The sequence below is a fragment of the Sphaerodactylus townsendi genome, linkage group LG06, assembly GCF_021028975.2.
Source record: "Sphaerodactylus townsendi isolate TG3544 linkage group LG06, MPM_Stown_v2.3, whole genome shotgun sequence".
Classification (NCBI taxonomy): domain Eukaryota; kingdom Metazoa; phylum Chordata; class Lepidosauria; order Squamata; family Sphaerodactylidae; genus Sphaerodactylus; species Sphaerodactylus townsendi.
In genome coordinates, this window is record NC_059430.1 from 99,139,023 (window position 1) to 99,159,752 (window position 20,730).

A 20,730-nucleotide genomic window follows, 5' to 3' on the forward strand; every position below is an offset into this window, starting at 1 on the left:
TACGATCCAGCACTGTTTCTGTTCCTCTTATCAGGAATTTGGAGTCAGTTTCTAATCAGTTCCATTTTGATCAATGAGAAATTTGAAGGCAGGAGGGGCAGGAATTTTTAGGATTTCACTCTGTAGATACTCAGAGGCAGGCAATGCCTTCCCAAGCCCTCTTATTCTCCTCTTGGAGCACCATCTTGAGCTTGGAAACCTTGCGTGCAAAGAGGGAGAGGGAGCTGGTGAGACCTCCACCCTCCCTTCTGAGGTCTACGGGACCACAGGCGAGCTGGCAGAGATGGCTGGGTAGCCCCAGAGTCAGGTGGCTCGGCAGCATGCATAGAAGGCCCATGTCTAGTTCAGATAGTCAGAATTAGCCCTATATTGTACATCTGGCCTGGTAGGCCCTGGTTTCTGTGCCCCTACCTTCACAGGTGAGACAGGTGGCATCTAGAGACATGGTGGCATCCAGAGAGGGCTTTTTCAATAGTGGCACCTTGCTTATGGAATAGCCTGTCCTCTTGTTCTTTCTTTTAGGCGCCAGGACAGAATGTTTCTATTCAGCCAGACTTTTAATTAAAAGGTTGACTGTTTAACCATACTGAGGTCTGGAAACTTCTATTTTAAGCTGTCAGTGGTCTGTTTCTATGGTCTATGTTTTTATTCTGTTCTGGGGGGGGTTTAGTTTTGGATTTTAATTAATATATTTTCAATGTTTTATTTTTTGTCATGCTTAAGTCGCCACGAGCAGGTTCCTGGAAATGAAGCACCCAAATGTTCTAAATAAATAACAGGAGGTCATGGATTAGAAAGAAATTTTTGAGTTTCCCCGAAACATTCTCAGGCCCGATTGATTTATGTTAAACTTCATATCAAAACCCTGATAAACTTCAGTGTGCGTTATAATTAATTCCTTGTCTGGGGCAGCAGTTATGCGAAGAGGCAGAAGAATCCCAGGTAATGCAGCGTGATAAACCTCAGGCAAACTTTTTCCAATTCTTGCTGTTCTAAAAGTATTTAAATATCAATCAGTGGGAGCACAAAAAGCTAGAGAGAGGCAGGGAAACGGCAAGCAAAGAGACCCGAGCGAGCTTGTCTCTCTCTCTCTCTGGCTCATCAGAAAGCCGAGGGCTTTGCAAATGAGTTGGAAATTTATTCTGAATTGATGCAGCCAATGATTGAAAGGATGCTGTGCCCCATTTATTAGTATACTGGAGTCTGAAGGGTTTCATTTTATTTCAACAATCTTCTATCTTTTTTTTCCCTTGCTGGCAAAAGGGAGGGGTTATGTGTATTAATCCCAGGATAAATAACTTGTCAAGTTCAAAAGCGACCAGGAATACAGAATCCCAGGCAGGCTTTTAATCACAGCTTTATGAATAATAGGAATATTATGCTCCTAATGCAGATCCTTTAATGTTAGGCATTCACTGATCGGGGGACTGGGAGGGGAGGGTGGCGGGGAGAAAGTAATTCACAGTGATGTGTCATTCATGGGCGCCTTTGATTTGTATTCAGGACAAGGAGAAAAGGGAAAGTATTCAGAGGACTGGCAATCGAACTTGAATTGTACAATGATATTGTTGGAAAAGAACCAAGTGAACCATCCCCTTCAATGGCCTAGGACTGGACCACTGTAAGCAACTCAGAGGTTCAGGATTTGATGGAGGAGCTCTTAACACCTCTTTATGTGCTGCAGCTGGGATGTAAAGCAGAGATCCAGGATGGGTCGGAATGTTTTATAGCAGAGAATTGGGCAGATACCTCGAAGATGAAGCTAGCCCATGGCATTCCAACAATGCGGCACAAAATGCAAATTTCTCTTCCCCTACCCTTGAGGTTAAGCAAATCGGTAAATAAAATAATGAAGCTACTAAAAATTAGTACATCAAAAGGCAGGTCTTTTTCCAAAAACATGTCTCAGTGAAATTATAGTGCAGAATGGAATCCTCCATTGATGTTGATACAAGTGACACATGTATACACTGTAGTGTGCCTGAGAGCTGGTGGGGGGGAGGGGAGGGGGAGGAGGCTGAAAGTCACAGTGAATTCTATACGTGGCAGTTCTGAAATGAATTTTAGAAATTCCCCCTCATAAATTGAGGTGCTGAACACAGGGCAGATGGCAAGACAATGCACAAGGGGACATCCATTCAGTTGCTTTTGTCTCCTTAAAGCACCCTAGAGGAGATCTTACTGGCTCCGTTGCAAACTTATATGCATGTCTCATCAGTAATATAGAGTTGCCAGCACTGGATTTGAAAATACCTAGAGATTTAAGGGGTGGAATCTGAGGAGGGCAGAAATCTCAGCAGGGTATAAGGCCACACAGCCCACCCTCCGTAGCAGTCATTTTTGGGGAACTGATCTTGGCCGCCTAAGTCTCATAGAATAAGGCGATGAGGGGTTTGGGGTTGTTTGCCCCATCAAACACTCAAGCATGGTGTGTGGGGAGTTCCACCAAGTGCCAATGTCACCAAACAGGCAGTTCTCCTGCATGCTTGTCAGCACACGTTTCTCACACAGCAGATGGGTGTCCAAACACTGCATAAGAGTGACCGGCGAGCTGCCGGCATTTCTGGAGGAGATGCTGGAAAGCATGAGTTGCAGCATCCAGTCTGGGGTCCTCTGCAGAACCCAGACCCAAGGAATCCTTAACCATGAGGTGGAGAAGGTGGACTGCAATGTAAATGCACTTCAGGCCCAATACTATTGCTGCTGCCCTAATGCCAGCGCTCCCATCAGTCACTATGAAGCCCATGGTGATGTCCCTGCCTACCTAGCCTGCTATCTTTCTGTTGAGGCAAGAAAAATAAGGTTTTGTTTTGAAAAAAGTCACCTAACCTGACTGTGCTTCAAAGTACAGTTTTCCTTTTTCCCCCATCTTTTTTTTTAAAGGAAGAGCTACCTAGTAACTTTATATTCTCAAACCTTCAACTGTCTTTGAAAATGCTGGGGGAAGAATAAGGACTAATAAAAGGAAACACTTCTTCACGCAACGTGTGATTGGTGTTTAGAATATGCTGCCACAGGAGGTGGTGATGGCCACTAACCTGGATAGCTTTAAAAGGGGCTTGGACAGATTTATGGAGGAGAAGTCGATCGGTGCTTGGGAGCAGCAGCAGCAGAAGGCCATTGCTTTCACATCCTGCATGTGAGCTCCCAAAGGCACCTGGTGGACCACTGCGAGTAGCAGAGTGCTGGACTAGATGGACTCTGGTCTGATCCAGCAGGCTCTTTCTTATGTTTCTTATGTCTTGGAGATAAAATGTCAAAACCTTTCAAATAGGGAAAAGTAGCTGCACTAAATTTTGTCTTGGCTCCTTTACTGCAAGCTCCCCAATTCCAGATAATTGAGAAGAGTTCCTCTGCATATCTACTGCCTGAATTGAAGAACTAGGTTTCTGAGCCCACCCGCCTTCAATTGTAATGATGTTTAAAGCATACATCCGAAATGTTTAGTGTACTTGGCAAACAAGATCCTTGGCTGTTCTTACCACCTACCACAAGCCTGATTTGGAAGAAAATAAAGCCGTATACCTGAGTTAAAATTTGAGGGTTTTAAAATCAATTCCTGACACACCCTTATTAAAACTAACCTCTATTTAAATCTCTCAAATCTAAAAATAGATGAATTGAAATCTGCAAAAAGTTATAACAATGTAACTCCATCAACGCAACACAGCAACCATAAACCATCCCCACCCCACCCCTTTAAATGAATGAAGGAAAACCAGGGAACCAGGCCACCACAAACCTCAACACTACAGAGATGCAAGCACCAGAAAATTAAGGAAAGGGGGAAACTCAGTGCACACAAATTTTGAAGATTTCCATTCCCCCACTCCCAGATCAAAAGAAAGGAACCCAAAGGAAGAACCCTGGAGCAGGGTAAAAAAACACATTAATGCACAAAAACAAACGAAAAACCTGTTTTAAAAGCCCAAAGCCTCCCAAACAAGGTGTTAAAAAAAAAAAAAAAACCTCTGCAACCAATACCTAATCTGAAAAAACAACAACCATGCAACCAAATAGAAGACAACCAGTCTTTCAGGCCTCACATGGACTTATGGCCTGTCCTCCCCACCCCCCTCCATCCCACAACAGAAGAAGATATGGGTTTCCAACCAAAAGATAGAATGGGTAAAGGAGAGCCCTCCCTCAAAAACATCCAAGAAAAACAGCTCAGAAAAAAACTCAACAGAGCCACTAACACACTAAGGCCCCTTCCGCACACACAAAATAATGTGTTTTCAAACCACTTTCACAACTGTTTGCAAGTGGATTTTGCTATTCCGCACAGCTTCAAAGAGCACTGAAAGCAGTTTGAAAGTGCATTATTCTGCATGTGCGGAATGAGCCTAACTAGAGTCCTAAAATAACTAAAAACAAAACAAAACCTTAAGCAACTTTTAATGACACAAGAGGTGAACCAAGCAAACCACTTCAAGGCAATGGTTCAGCAGGTTTGCACCACTTCGGCAGGTTCGCACCACTTCGGCAGAAACGGTTGTTAAAATGGTGCCCCCCCCCCCCCCAACCCGCCAACAGGCCAAAGAAAAAGAATGTTCTACAGGCACACTTCACAAAAATATTATTTAAAAATAGACCATTATTTTAACCATTCGACACCCTCTCTCTCTCTCTCTCTCTCTCTCTCTCTCTCTCTCTCTCTCTCTCTCTCTGTGTGTGTAGGTAGGTAGGTAGGTTGATTGATTGATTGATTGATTGATTGATTGATTGATTGATTGATTGATTGATTTTCAGTTTGGCTTATCTGAATGTACAGCTCCAGTTAAATTTTGGTTTCAAAGTTGTTGCTTGCTATTACAGGGACTTTGTAACATGTAAGGCTCCCTCAGGGCGACCTGTGGATTACTGTTCCCTCTTAACTGAGCTGTTGGCAGGCATGGAGAGTGTTGTGTCTTTGAGGGGGGCTCCTAGACCATGCCATGTAGTGGGACACAGCTGGAATGTGCTTTGACCACCTCATTCTACATCACATGGCAAAAAAGCTGATCCTCCTCGGGGCTTATGAATTGTTGTTTTCCATAATTATAGAAATTCGCAATGTAAACAATATATCAAAGCCCATAAATGGTTTGAAATGAAGTGAGTTAATTAATCAGCGTGTGCAAGAACTTTGCTTTGTTGGCGCCTCTGTTTTATGCAGCTCTGGCCGCCTTGTATCCAAGCCCCGCTTTCCACACTGAAATGTCAGGCTTCGTTTAGCTTTAATTTCCAGAGTGTTTTAAAATGAAAATGGGCATTTTTTTAAAAAGGAACAAAAAGCCCAGAGCTTTCCTTATCCCTCTTCTCAGGCCAAGGACTGAACGAGGCTATGAGGCAAGGGGTGGGGAAGCAAAAGATACCAAGAGATTTTTTAACAGCAGTTTGCCGTAGTTGTGGTTGCTATTTTTATGGTTGCCTCCAGTTACGTTTCATACCCCGATTGGATTTCCAAATGAGGCTTTTGTTTAAAACCGAGCCACTTGAATGCAACAAAAGGCCGGGCCGCTCCGAACACAGGCGGCCGTTATCTCATTTTAAATTAATGCAGCTGCTTTTTTATTTTAATTGGCAAACATTGTTTCACATTTTGATATGAGCAGCAAAGGTACATTTACACTTAGGGTTATTTGAAGTGAAATGGAAGATGCTGTTTAATTTAAATAGGGTGCATAATTGCCAGCTGCAAAGCACAGACTTTTAGAGGATGCTGAAGGCTTTCAGCCTTGCCATGTCCCAGAGCCTGGTTTCAGCAAATTGGGTACTGATGAAGAATAAAAGAGAGGGGTGCGTCATGTGCCACCAAACCAGCATCAATCCCTCCTGTTGATGGGTCTCCTGGGCCTTATGAAGCTGCCTTAGATGAAGTCCAACCAACTAGATGACGATTGTTTATTCTGACTGGCAGTGGCTCTCTGAGGATCTTGGCAGGCAACGCAGGTGCGGTGCCACAGAGCAACGGTCTCTTCCCTAAAATGCACACCTTCATTCAGGATGCTCCAGTAGTAACACAGACTCTCCTTAAACTGAACAAAGGACATCTTTGGTACAGACCTGTGGAGATACAGAAGAATGTTCCTCCAGACCCTTCTGAGGAGTGGGGCTTCTCATAAATTGTCCACCCGCCCTGTTCTGAAGGAGGAAGTACAGTTTTTCCATGGAGAGAAGTGGGATTTTGAAGTCATCCTTGTCAACATGGAAGTATGTCTGTTAGGAGGATCTGTAGCGTCCTTTTGTTCTTGTTGAGGAGGGTGATCACAATTTGACAAAAAAGATTCATTGAGAAGCTGTTCAGATGATCCAGAGCCTAAAAGATTGAGCTGGGGAAGACAGAAGGAGCTCAGTATGCTTACTGAAAGGGATCGCTGTCTAAGGGGGATATTGTAAATATACTTTGGTAGTAGAACAAGAGCTACATAGAACAGCTTCCATTTCAAAATAACCTTTCCTGCACAGCTCCTTGTTTCTTCATAACTAGAGCTGTTCCATCCTTCAGGCTTTTGTAGTTTCACACACTTTGCTTGTCTTCAGGTCTAGTCCTTAACATCTTTGATTTAAAAACGGCAGACTACTGAGCTGAATCACCAGTAATGGTGTGTGGGGAGGGGGGAGGGTTTTGCATGGAGGAGGTCATGGGTTCAGTCCCTGCTGTCTCCTGTATCAGGATTGGGAAAGACTAACACTGGAGAACCACTGCCACTCTGAGGCCTCTTCCGCACATGCGGAATAATGCACTTTCAATCCACATTCATAATTGGTTGCAAGTAGATTTTGCTATTCCGCACAGTAAAATCCAGCTGCAAAGTACATTGAATGTGGACTGAAAGTGCATTATTCTGTGCGAAAGGGGCCTGAGTAGTACTGGATTAGATGGGTGAACAGTCTGACTTGGTAGAAGCCTCTCATTATGTTAACCCAAATGTTTTTCCACTTGGTCTCTTCTTTACAGGTAACGTGGGGGTAATTATAGCTTTTTACACTTCTCATTCAACTTTTATTGTATGTGTTAATGTATTTATTGCAGTTATATCTTGCGGAAACCCAGGGACCCCCAGCAATGCAAGAGTGGTATCCTATGATGGCCTGGAATTCTCAAAGTCCATTGTGTACAAATGTCGGGACGGCTATTACTCTACAGGTGTGCTCAGTAGGCATTGTACTGTCAATGGAACTTGGACTGGGACTGCTCCAGAGTGCACAGGTGAGTAACCCAAGGAGAGATGAGACAGAGCTTACTTCTTCAGACACAATAAGAGAAATGAACCCTTTTACCTCAATTTTACAAAAAAAAAAATCTGTGGTGTTGTATGAGTCACCGTTCTGGGTCTGCCTCCTCTCAGAACAAGTTATTCTGTCATGTCTTTGCTTTGAGAACAAAGGAATACTCCAATGGAGAAGAAGAAGAAGAGTTTGGACTTATATTCCCCCCTTTCTCTCCTGTAAGAAGACTCAAAGGGGCTGACAATCTCCTTTCCCTTTTCTGCCCCCCACAACAAACATCCTGTGAGGTGGATGGGGCTGAGAGTGCTCCAAAGACTAGCCCAAGGCCACCCAACTGGCATGTGTTGGAGTGCACAAGTTAATCTGGTTCACCAGATAAGCCTCCACAGCTCAAGAGGCAGAGCAAGGAATCAAACCCAGATCTCCAGATTAGAGTGCACTATGCTGGCTCTCATCCCTGGTGTTGACTAATTGGTAGGATGCAAAGCCCAGTGCAGTCACTCATAGAGAGATGCTGTGGTCAGCCTCCTCTGGAATGGTGCACATAAGATGACATGCACACAGTTTGAAAATGACTACCTTAGGTGATTTATTTATTTATTTATTTATTTATTTATTTATTTATTTATTTATTTATTTATTTATAGCCTGCTTTTTCCCCCATGAGGACCCGAAGCAGCTAACAACTTTTTTTCTCACCATCTCCATTTTAACCTCACAACAACTCTGTGAGGTAAACTAGGCTAAGAGAGAGTAACTTGTCCAAGGCAGACGCGTAGCGGCAATGGGGACATCTGAGACGGCTTGTCCCGGGTGCCACCATTGCTGTCGAGGGGGCAGGGGCATTTGGGGGCGGGGTGTGTCGGGGGCAGGAGGGGGTGCGCAGGCAGGTCATGCCCCGGGCGCTGTTCCCCCTCCCTTCATCACCAAGGTCACTAAGGAAGCTTCTATGGTAGAGGGATTCAAACATCAGCCTTCCAGATCCTTCTGTAACCTCTACACCAGAAGAGCCTCATAATATGAGGGAGAATAATTTTGGCCAGTACTGGCATGCTGCTGTAAGAGTCTATTAATATAATTTTTCTCTCTCTTGATTTAAAGTTGAACTGTTTTGCTTTTGAGAAATGAAGGCTTTATCTCTTTCTTTCTTTCTTTCTTTCTTTCTTTCTTTCTTTCTTTCTTTCTTTCTCCACAGTGATAAACTGTGGTGATCCTGGTGTGCCAGCCAATGGCATTCGCCTGGGCAGCGACTTCACTTACAATAAGACTGTTGTCTTCCAATGTATGCCCGGCTACACCATGGAGTCAGACAGGGCTGCTGCACTGACCTGCACAAAAGACCGGACCTGGAACAACACAAAGCCTGTCTGCAAAGGTGAGTTTGCCTTAACCACTCAGCATGCCCAGGGCTTGCTTTGAAGAAGTGCCGTGGCTCAAAGGTAGAGCTTCTGCTTGGCATGCAGAAAGTCCCAGGTTCAATCCCCAGCAATACCAGTTAAAAGGGTCAGATAGTGGGTGATGTGAAAAATCTCACGCTGAGATCCTGGAGAACCACAGCCAGACTGGGTAGACAGTACAGATCTTGATGGACCAAGGGTCTGATAGAGGGTAAAATAGCTTCATGGGTTCAATACTTGTATGCCTAAAATTACATGTTGCCCAAGGTCAGCTGGACGGTAATCAGAGGCAGGGCCTTCTTTGCAGAGGCCTCTTGATAGTGTAATTAGTAATAGTAGTTTGCCTGGTTCCAGGCTTGTTTACCCTTTAGGAGCTGGGTGAAAAAAAAATTATTCACCTTCTCAAATCTTGTACTCTTCCTACTGCTAATATCCTCATTGTTTTTATGGCTTCTGTTTATTACATTCATTTGTTTAGAAAATGTATTTTGAAAAAGTCTGTGACTCAGATGATTTAAATCTTTTCCAAGAAATGTGGATAACAGTAGATGGTTTCGGAGAACCCTTTGTCAAGGATGTAAGTTACCTTTGTTATCGCATATAACCACAGGTGAACTGTGGTAAGGAGATTCATTTCTTTAGTTATTTAATTTATGCCCTGCCTATCTCCCCAATGGGAACCCAAAGCAGCTTACACTGTTCTCCTCTCCTCCATTTTATGCTCACAACAACAACACTGTGAGGTTGATTGGGCTGAGAGTATTTTCTGGACAAGGTCACCCAGCAAGCTTCCATGGCAGAGTGGGGATTCAGATCTTGGTCTCCCAGATCCTACCTAGTCTAACCACTAAAGAAATCTCAGGTGTGCAAAAACAAAAGAGGAGAAAAACCCCTGCAAAAAGGCAACATTATTTGTGCCACCATGAAACCCTGGATAAGAGAGAACGTCAGCACAAGCCCTGGGGTGAACTGTCAGTCAAATCTGCCAATGACTCCCATTCGGCATGAGTGGTAAAGAAAGAGGACAAAACTGCCACTAAGGCTGGGATGGGATGTGTGTGTGTGTGTGCTAAAATTGAGTTCAGTGTCTGAGTTTGGAGACTTAAGGATCAGATTGCTGTTTCTCAAGCTTGATCAAATGGAGACCATTGCATGAATATCCCCCCCCCCCCATATGGGTGGCCACCCTATTCCACCACGACCAAACAACCTTTTTTTGTACCAGGTCTTGAAGTCAGTGTATGGACCCGGGGGGAAGGAGGAGGGGCCTGGAGGGCGATTTTCCAACCCCCATGTGACTAAATGGTTGCAGCCTGGGGACATTTGATCCCAAATGTTCCCCTTGGTGGAACACCCCTGGAAAGTACAGATACTTCTCTGCTGTGCTGTATTACTTAGGTACCATTTCCATTGCTTAGCACTGGGCTGCTTGAACCACTGCCAGTTCAGCTCCTTTACTGTTCATCAGCGGTGGTCAGGCAACCAATTAGTAGACATGTTGTTCAACTATTCATAGCTTGCTGGTGTGTATTCATGGGGACAGGCTACTTGCAGCCATCAACAGATGACTGACCAAGCATCAGCAGGTAGTTGGTATCTGATCTCCTGCTGGGAAACATTTGCTCAGTGGGGAGGATCAGAAGCTGACTCCCAACTGATGACCTAGAAATCTGGTTCTTGTGATCTCCCATTTGGAAAACTTTGCTGCCATCCAGACTTACTGAGACTTAACAAATTGGCCAGGGGCTGATCAGAAGCCCAGCTAATTTTCCATCTCTTCTTCTCACCTCAAGCTGTCAGCTTGGGCTGTAGACACAATTTTGCAATGCTGACATTAAAACTTTTGCTTCTTTTTCCTGTGCAGCTTGTGTAGGAGGGAAGAGAAATGAGCCCTTTCTTTGTCTTTTGCAGTACAGAAATCAAAAGAATTGCTTCTCTCCCCACCTAGCTTGGAGGAGAAAGGAACGCTTCCTTCTCCAACCTTTTGATACTTCACTGCATAGCTGTGTTGCCCAGTGGGGTGGAGGGAGATATCAGAATCTGTCGATCACCTGTGAGTCAACTTCTGACCAACAGGCATCAGCAAGCTTGTTGGGCAGCTGTTTACACTGCTGTTTACACTGCTCGATTCCATCGGAACATATCCGTGATCTGCTCACATTCTAATCAAGAGTGTCAAACAAGGCAAGTCTGAATGCCAAACAAGTTCGCTGAGAAATTTGTGGCACCCTTGCTTACCACCAGACCTCACTGATCCAATTGAATTGTACACCGCTCTGAGCCCTCCGAGGGTAGAGCAGTTTATTAAATCGAATGAATGAACGAACGAACGAACGAACGAACGAACGAACGAACGAATGAAGTTGTAGAGCAACTGAGCTGTTCTTTTAGACTACCAAACTTCATGAGTAAATGAGCAGGAGGCAACTCTTCTATGCCTGAAGTTCACTGATTTTACACATCCTGAGTCAGGGAATTTCCAATTGATTATTTCTCTGCAACCCTCTGCCCTGATACCTCATGGGTCACACCTGTAGTAATAACCCCACAATACCCCAATTATTTGTATGTATATGTTTAAATATCAGGGTTTCTCTAGGCTTTCATTTAGTTAATAGCTGAAAATCCTTCCCTAATGGCTGGAGCATCAATGGGTAGTGATAGGTGGTGAGTGACAGCTACAAAGATTTATGACCCATTCCACCCTCATGGTAGGAATCAGAGAAACAGCTTTCTGGCTTAATCCTGATCCAATAGATGATACTGTTCACATGTGGCATCAAAACATGCTTTTTTGTTATGGGAATGAGCCTTGGAAATTGAGCTCATGTGCCCCCTCTTACCTTGTGCACATCTGAAATGAATCATTTATGGTTTTGCAGCAAATAATAGTTTGCTGTTAAGGTGCCACAAGACTCCAGTTTATTTAAAGGATGGTGTGTTCTCTTGCCATGAAACAAGCATTAAATTGTGATTTAATTTTCAAGACACAAATAAGGAGCCAACGGAGGAGGCAAGAATGCAAGCCTGGGATTTCCAAGGCTCATTTCTGGCACAACAAACTCTGATTTCTGTTGCTCAAAAGGAGAAAGAAACAGGTGTCACAGCCTGCTGTAGGCTAGAAATCAGTAGCCATCAGCATAAGGCAAAACAGATTTTTAAAAAGAAAAAACCTTCACAACTGATACAGCTAATCTTTGCATTTCTCTGGCAGAGATAATCTGTCTCTGAAGTCATGGGCACAGGAAGATACACTTTTCAGTTTATAGATTTGCAAACGAAGGACTTATAATCCATGTCTAGGAGTGTCTTGGACTCCTAGAACTGGCATTTTAACTTGGAAAGATGTCTTACAGGTGGGTTAACACGTACTAATGCTTTGCTCCCTAGAAATGGCAAGGTATGCTTAGAAACCATCAGACAGATTTTCATCCTTTGTCAATCTTGGCAGGGGCATACCGCCCAGGAGGACATATGGGGTCAAATATTCCTGGGCTGCAGCCATTTAGTCACATGGGGGGAGGAAAATCAACCCCACACCCCTCCTCCTTCCCCCTGGTCCATACACTGACACCCCCCCCCCCCGGGGTCCATACACTGGTTGTGGTGGGGGAGGGTGGCCGCCCATACTGGGAGGGGGCTCAGATTTTGCACCAGGCTACATTTTCCCAAGATACAACTCTGAATTTTGGTATCCTTTGCCTGAGCTAGCACTATCTCGAAGCCCTCAGAAATAAGCTCCATTGATTTCATTGGAACATATTGCAGCATTATGATCACAGCATGCATTGTAATCCCAAAACATTGAACTGGCCGTCCATTGGGTCTTTCTGCTGGTTCACACATGCGTGTCATCACTGGATATCTGCAGCACCAACCAATGTGCAACATGTGTGAATGGACCATCATGGAGGGAGTACATCATGTGCAATGCTTCTGAAGGGATGTGGCTCTCACAGTTAACCATCTCTGGAAGACTCAGGTTCACACCTTTCAGTCTCCCATGAAGTTCACTGGGTGGAACCAAGTCACTCGTTCTCATCAAAGCTTACCTCACAGGGTTGTTTGTGCTGTGGGATAAAAGGGAGAATTATGTTGTAAGCCACTTTGGGTCCAACTAGAAGAAAAAGTGGAGCGTGAGTGAGCAAACGAACGAATGAACGAACAAGCTACAGTATTACTAAGAGAAGGGGACCACTACTTCCCCAACACAGAGCCATGGTTTCCAACTGGGATAGTAACATTGAAAACATAAGAACAAGCCTGCTGGATCAGACCAGAGTCCATCTAGTCCAGCACTCTGCTTCTCACAGTGGCCCACTAGGTGCCTTTGGGAGCTCACATGCAGGATGTGAAAGCAATGGCCTTCTTCTGCTGCTGCTGCTCCTGAGCACCTGGTCTGCTAAGGCATTTGCAGTCTCAGATCAAGGACCCTGATCTGCTTTTTGGCAGGGTCTTGGTCCATGCTGAAAAATTTCTGGAAGATGGGATGTCCTTAGGCCAAACTACACTCACATCTCTGCCTGGAAGCTTCTATCATGTTCACAGAGGCAAGGATCTGGCAGCAGATGAGTCAGGACCATGCTAGGCTTCCTCTCATTTTGCCTGCCAATGGAATTGTCTCTGCCTCTCATCATACTGGAGTCCTCAGAACATGTGCAGAGGTCCTGCCATGCTAACAGCATGGCCTTCTGTGCCCATAGACCTCAGTGGACTTCCAAGAGGGTAACTCTGCCTGGAATGGCTCTGAACTCAACATTCCAGATGTGTGAACCTGTTTTAAGTTCAAGAGTGAAATTTTTGGAGCAAAATCACTGAATTCCACTCCTTGAGATTGTTACTGCAGACTCAGTCTTCCATTTGTTCTGTGCCTAGCTATCATCTGCAAGCCTCCTCAAGCCGTCCCCAACGGGAAAGTTGTGGGTTCAGATTTCACCTGGGGCTCCAGCATCAGCTATGCCTGCCTAGAAGGATATCAGCTTTCCCTGCCTGCTGTGCTGACTTGCGAAGGAAATGGAAGCTGGACTGGAGAAATCCCACAGTGTTTTCGTAAGCAGATGACCTCTGTTGTGCTACCAACGAAAATGAGACTAGAGTAGGAAGGGCAAAATTTACCCTCCCCATTTTGGTTGGTGCCAGAGATAATTCGTGTTAGGCTAGTGGCAGGACCTGCTGAATTGACTGTGCTGCCATTTTGGTTTGAGCTGGAGATCCCACTCCTTCCCCTGAGAAATGCAGATAAGAGGTAGCATCTTTTTCAGTGCTAGACAGAAGCTGAGAACCAGTGAACAGCAGGACAGAGAAAGAAAGATCTGAATAAATGCTGGGAGTGCCTTAAAAGCCTCCATCATTCTGGATTCCCCATTCTTATCCATTCTTTGCCGGTTAAGGGTTTCTTGTCCAAGCGCCCCCAAAATCCAAATCCCTCAGCCTTAAATTTCCATCCTCTTTGATGCTGTATTAGGAAGAAACACTCTGTAGTGTTTACAGAGTTCTTTTCTGAACTCCTCTTTCATTTAGACAGCAGAGGAGAATCTCAGCTCTGTTTGCAGATCCCTTTCTCAACACCTGGGAAGTGTTTGAAGAACTTTAGATTTCACAATCCCTCAACAAAGGAAACTGTGTGTGATTAAACAAGCTTAAGGTTTCTCAGTTCATTGAGAGAAAAGAAAGGGGGGTGGGGGTGTTGGCCACGATCTTGGCCCAAGGCTGCGTCCAGTCCTCATTCAACAACCATTCTTGTTCAGTAGCTATGAGTTCTGCACTTTTCGCCTCGCCTGTTTGAAGGGAAGGATTTAAGGCAGTCCTGTATGGTGGTTGGCCATTGTGCAATCAAAGACCCGTTTTAAATTGAAGCCAACACGTCAGAGAGTGAAACAGAAGCTTGCTGTCTGTTCTTCCTCAGTCTGTCAGCAGATGGGAAGAAGGTAGAAATTAATTAAGCAGTAATTGACAACAAGGTAGAAGTGCATCCAAAGACAGACCTTTCCTGCCACCAGCAGGATTTTTTCCCTTAAAATATCCCCACTCAAGACAGTTCCTGCTGACATAGCGCAGTCCTTCCTGGGGTTTAAACCCCACTGAACATACTTCAGTAGGAATCTGGGGAGGGAAGGCAGCATGTTTATTTGGGTCTCCTCAGATCTCAGAAGCTAAGCAGGGTCAATACTGGAATGGGGGACCGCCAAGAAAGATGCTACAGAGGAGGGGTGATGACAGACCACCTTGAAATCCCCTTGCTGGGGTGGTCAAGAGATCAGTTGCGACTTGGCAGCACTGATGAACATTAGACAGGGCTGGAATTTGGGTCAGGGGATTTTTGCTGTTGGTCGAGTCAGCCTTCACTTGAAGCTTCCTTGCCCTCTTGCAGCTGTGTTCTGTGGCGATCCAGGAATCCCAGCTCAAGGAAGGCGTGAAGAGAGGGGCTTTACCTACCGCTCCTCCGTCTCATATTCCTGTATCCTTCCACTGGTGCTAGTGGGCTCCCCTAGGAGGTTCTGCCAATCCGACGGCACGTGGAGTGGAACTCATCCCAGTTGCATCGGTAAGGACCTGGGGCTTGGCAGGGCAGGGCAGGGCAGGGCAGGGGTGGGGTGGGGTGGGGTGGGGGAGGCAGAACTGCCCCTGTGTGGGTCAGTGGGCATGTCGCCATCCACCTCCCCCCATAGCCATTTAATCCACAAAGCCTAAAGAAAGCCAAAATTATTTCAGGAGAAAGAAATTCCTCCTGACACAGTGCAGTCTTTCCTGGGGTTAAACCCCATTGAACATACTTCAGTAGGAATCTGAGTAGGCCTGCTTCAGAGGGCACTGCCCGATTTACTTCCAAAGATTCCTGTTGCTGTATCTACAACTTGGATTCTGCCCATGGAGAGCATGTGCACCATTGCGGCCAGAAGGGTGAATTGTGAGCAGCATGGTTCCCCACGGCCAGCACCTACTCCCTGGGTGGCACTACGCAAACTGTCTTTCCCCCCCCCCCGAAATGCTGCAGCTTCCCTTTGCTCATCAGTCTTTAACCCCATTCCTCTATTCTTCCATTTAGATGCAACTCTTACAACGTGTGTGGACCCTGGCGTGCCCCTTTTCGGGACGCAAAACAATTCCCAAGGTTACCAGGTAATTTGTTGTATCATCTGTTGGATCATGATCTGTTGGATCATGATCCAATTTTTAGCTCCTCCTCTCTTTTCCCCTCTCCTCTCTTTTAAAGCTGTAGTGTTGAACACGTGTCATTAGGTAGTGTTGAACACGTTGCTCTATCTGAGTCACTGTCTCCCAGGGCCAAATTCCAAGTGAAGTTTTCCAGACATAGGATGACTCCCATGACTAGGCCATATGGATGAGCATTCCATACTGTTCCCTCCGTAGGAACCGTCTGGAAGTTGTTAGATCGCATGTGGGGTTCCATCTACTCCCTTTGGAAATGTGAGTTCCCCAAAGTGAAGCTCTGTTCCTGCTCCACACTCCCTGCTTCCCTAAGTGGGAGTGAGGTCAGTTTTATGGCATCAGCATCCTTGTGAGGAAAAAGTACTGTTGAGTTCTTGGTGTGCATCTGTTTCTTTGCAGACAAGATACATGAGGAAGTGATGCTTTTGGTAGTACACCCCGCTGCCCAACTAGCATCCAAAATGCACACTTTGCTTCTCTGTGGGTGCCTAAAGCCAACACACTGTGAGGAGGGGACTTGGCTCAGTGGCAGAACCTCTGCTTTGCATGCAGAAGGTCCTGGGTTCAAGTCCCGGCATCTCCTGTTAAAAGGACCAGGCAGTAGGTGGTATAAAAAACCTCAGCTGGAGATGGTGTAAAGCCACTGTCAGCCTGAGTAGACAGTACTGTCCTTGATGGACCAATAGTCTGAATCAGTGTAATGGGTTCATGGGTTCTTGTTAAGGGGAAGGAAGAACTGTGCTTCAGTGATGGATCATCTGCCTGGCATCCAGAAGGTCCCAGGTTCAGTCTGCAGCGTTGAGGATGCTAAAAGGATGAGATGATGCAAAAGACCTCCACCTGAGATGCTGGAGAGCTCTGCCAGTTTGAGTAGACCATACTGATCTTGAAGGACTAAGGGTGTAATTCAGCATAAGGCAGCTTCGTGTGTCCATGTGAGCTTCAGGAATGCTACTGCGCACACACGCTGTTTGCAAACCAGAACTCCTGTCTTGGACACAGCTCCCAAAAGCCCATCTCTTGGACTCTTTCTTGTGAGTCCGTTACAGTTTTACTGCAAGTTGCCCTTATTTGCGGACTCTGGAGAAATAGCAGCCCTACTCATTCATTACAAGAATGGACAGGCAATCCATGTACAGCATAAGAGTTTGGATTTATATCCCCCCTTTCTCTCCTGTAGGAAACTGAAAGGGGCTTACAATCTCCTTTCCCTTCCCCCCTCACAACAAACACCCTGTGAGGTAGGTAGGGCTGAGAGAGCTCCGAAAAGCTGTGACTAGCCCAAGGTCACCCAGCTGATGTGTGTGGGAGTGCGCAGGCTAATCTGAATTCCCCAGATGAGCCTCCACAACTCAAGCGGCAGAGCGGGGAATCAAACCCGGTTCCTCCAGATCAGAGTGCACCTGCTCTTAGCCACTACTCCACTGCTGCTCCTATAAAATGAACCGATTTCTTGCTTTCCCATTCTGACAGGTCGGGAGTGTCGTTTTCTTTCGATGTCATAAAGGATATCTGTTGCAGGGATCCACCACCAGAACATGTCTCCCAAACTTGACATGGAGTGGAGTGCAGCCTGATTGTATCCGTGAGTCTCTGTTTTTAAATGCAATGTTTCTGTTTCATGGAGCATTTTGCTGTACAAAACAAACCAACAACAACACTGGTGTGCAGTGAAGCAGATCACGCCAGCTGCCACCACTTCTTGAATGTCTGGAGTATCAGGTGGGCAGATGGAAGCAGGGGCGTACCTAGGCAAACTTGAGCCCTGGGCAAAACCTGAGTTTGATGCCCCCCCCCACGGGTGGCCCCCACCATGACCAAACAATAATTTTTTCCACCAGGTCGTTTCAAAGTCACCATCACATTATAGAACATCCCCCAACTCACAAATCTGAACATAGCAATGGGCCATGCCACACAGCCGAAATAATATTTGGAAAACATTTTCAAAATGCTTTCAAAATGTTTTATTACTGCTATGAAAACATTTTATGGTGTTGTATCCAGTCCCCCCAATTGGGGGAAACAGCATCACTTTCAATGTTATTTAAACTGGGGGGGCCCAGACTCTCCCTTTAAGGTGGATTTAAAAGGAGAATCTGGGCTCCCTAGTTTAAACAAGTGATGCTGGAATCCACCCCCAAACAGCATCATTTTCAGTGGTGTTTAAACTGGGGACCTCAGATTCTCCCTTGAAATCCATGCCGAAGGGGGTAGATTTAACAACAACAACAACAACAACAACAACAACAACAACAACAACCTTTATTAGGCACTGAGAGAATAAAAGAAAGAAAGAAAACAAGCATTGGTGGGAAGGGAGTGAATTTAAAAAGAGAATCTGGGGAAATTTAGGGGGTGCCTGTTGTCAGGGGTGCAATTATTAAGATAGCAGCACCAAAATTTCAGAGTGTCTTCGTGAGACCCTACTGATGATACCACCCAGATTTGGTGAAGTTTGGTTCAGGGGGTCCAAAGTTATGGACCCTCAAAGGTGTAGCCCCCATCTCCTATTAGCTCCCATTGGAAACAATGGGGGGATGGGGGCACTCCCTTTGGGAGTCCATAACTTTGGACTCCCTAAACCAAACCTCACCAAACCTGGGTGACATCATCAGGAGAGTCTCCCAAAAAATCCCTGAAATTATGGTGCTGCTAGCCTAAAATCTGCGCCCCCTGCAGGCCAAAAACGGAAAAACACTGAAAATACAAAATCCCTCACAAACCTGCAATTTTGTCGCCCACCACAAGGTGGCGCCCAGGGCAGCTGCCCACTTTGCCCAATGGGAGGTATGCCTCTGGATGGAAGGCAAGCTGATGTGGGACAGAAAAGTTAAGCAGGAGGCAATAGATCTGAGAACAGGTTATTGTGTAGCTCAGCCAACAAATTGATCCAAGTACAGAACTGGGAAGCCAAAATCTACACCTTCATATGAATAGGTGGAGCCTCATTGGCCCCTTGAGTCACATGACCCCTATTGAGCTAATAGCTGCAGTACTCTCTTCTGGCCATCCACAGCAGTGGTAGTGGTATGCATCTAAGATCAGCCCAAGGGAAGAAGAAGAAGAGTTGGATTTATATCCCCACTTTCTCTCCTGTAAGGAGACTCAAAGGGGTTTACCATTTCCTTCCCTTCCTCCACCCCACAACAACACCCTGCGAGGTGGGTGGGGCTAAGAGAGCTCCAAAAAACTCTGACTAGCCCAAGGTCACCCAGTTGGCATGTGTTGGAGTGCACAAGCTAATCTAGTTCACCAGATAAGCCTCCACAGCTCAAGAGGCAGAGCGGGGAATCAAACTCAGTTCTCCAGATTAGAGTGCACCTGGTCTCAACCACTATGTCACGCTGGCTCTCAAGTGGCAGAGCTCTCTGCAGGCAGCCAAAGAATCTGGGCAAGCAGGGCTTCATAGATCAGGGGACTTGAGAACACCTCCCTCCATCATGCGGGGACCTTGATTTTTATGACTGTGTTAAGGCCCAGTTTTAAGTAGGTTAGAATGAGTGTTTCAGAATGCTCTTGTCCTAACTGCCACAGCTCACAACTGCAAAGAGCCGGAGATGCCGTCCCATGCCAACGTGGGTGCTCTGGATGTGCCTTCCCTGGGCTACACATTGATTTACTCTTGCCAGAGTGGCTTTTATCTCACCGGAGGATCGGAGCACAGGACCTGCAAAGCTGACGGCAGCTGGACGGGGAAACCACCTGTTTGCCTTGGTAAGTACACTGAGATAAGGTACTGCCTGCAAGTGTTTTAATAAATATTTTCCACCATTTACATTCATGTCTTGCATTATTCCAAGGACTCCAGACAGTTAATGTTTTTATACTATCCCATAATAACATTAGCCATGACTTGGTTGTCCTGGGCAAGCTTGATCTTGTGAAATCTCAAAAGCTAAGCAGGACTGGCCCAGGTTAATGCTTGGATGGGAGTCAAAGGGAGTCAAAGGTTGCTGTGCAGAGGCTGGCAATCACAAACCACCTCTGTTAGCCTCTTGCCTTGAAAACCTCATGAAGGGTCACCATAAATCAGCTGCAACTTGACAGCACTTCCCCCCATCATGTAAGAACTGCCAGACCCCAAGGTCTGTCTAAACCAGCATTTTGTTCCAACAGAGGCCGGACACATGCCTCTTTGGGAGCCTGAAAAAAAAAGACACAAGACAACTGCTCTCCCTGTTGCTGGCACCCACCAGCATTACTGCCACTGGACATGGAGGTTCCATTTTGCTATTATGGCTGACAGCCACTAATAGACCTTATTTTCTTATTTTAAATCCACATTGTGAGACTGTGGATTTCCTACCTTAACCTGTGTACTAAATGAAGATGTACTTCCTTTCACCTAAATGCCCTGCCAGACTCCCTCCAGTATTATAGTAGAGGGAGAAATCCATCTCTTTATCCCCTCTCTCTAGGCCTGTCATGATTTTATAAGCCTCCACCAAGAAAGCCCCCAAATTGTGTCTTTGTATGAGAGGTGTTTTCTTCTTACATCTAGCCTTCTTACATGCCAACATGCTATGATAATATTATATGTCCCAGTGCTTGAACATTAACTCTCTTTTTCCTTGGCTTGTCTTTCTCAGCGGATATCCGACCCAGTGGCAGACCGGCGGGCACGGCTCGGGACCTTCCTCTCCCAAAGATGTCAGGTACAGCTTTCCTTAATTAACCTCAATGGTGCATTTAGAGAATCAAATCCTAACAAGAGTCCCCTCCATCCTGTGTGGTGGAAAGTGCTGTCAAGTCACAGCCAACGTAAGGCAACCTCATAAGGTTTTCAAGGCAAGAAACCAACGGAGAAAATTTGCCTTTGCCTACCTCTTCATCGTAACCCTGGACTTCCTTGGTGGTCTTCCATCCAAGTACTAACCAGGGTTGGCTCTGCATAGCTTCCAAGATCTAACCAGATTAGGTTAGCCTTCGCCATCCAGGTCAGGCC

At 45.7% G+C, this 20,730-nt stretch overlaps 1 protein-coding gene across 3 annotated transcripts in view; it reads left to right on the top strand.

Moving 5' to 3' along the window:
- The window catches only part of LOC125434149 (CUB and sushi domain-containing protein 1-like), an 890,459-nt gene that overhangs the window by 861,097 nt on the left and 8,632 nt on the right, over positions 1–20,730 (top strand). For all 3 annotated transcript variants that reach the window (XM_048499152.1, XM_048499153.1, XM_048499150.1), the window contains 8 exons: positions 7,019–7,195; positions 8,411–8,590; positions 13,488–13,661; positions 14,983–15,156; positions 15,658–15,731; positions 17,256–17,367; positions 19,320–19,499; positions 20,375–20,440. In XM_048499152.1, coding sequence (XP_048355109.1) covers positions 7,019–7,195; positions 8,411–8,590; positions 13,488–13,661; positions 14,983–15,156; positions 15,658–15,731; positions 17,256–17,367; positions 19,320–19,499; positions 20,375–20,440 — 1,137 coding nt within the window. The remainder of the gene's footprint in view (positions 1–7,018; positions 7,196–8,410; positions 8,591–13,487; positions 13,662–14,982; positions 15,157–15,657; positions 15,732–17,255; positions 17,368–19,319; positions 19,500–20,374; positions 20,441–20,730) is intronic.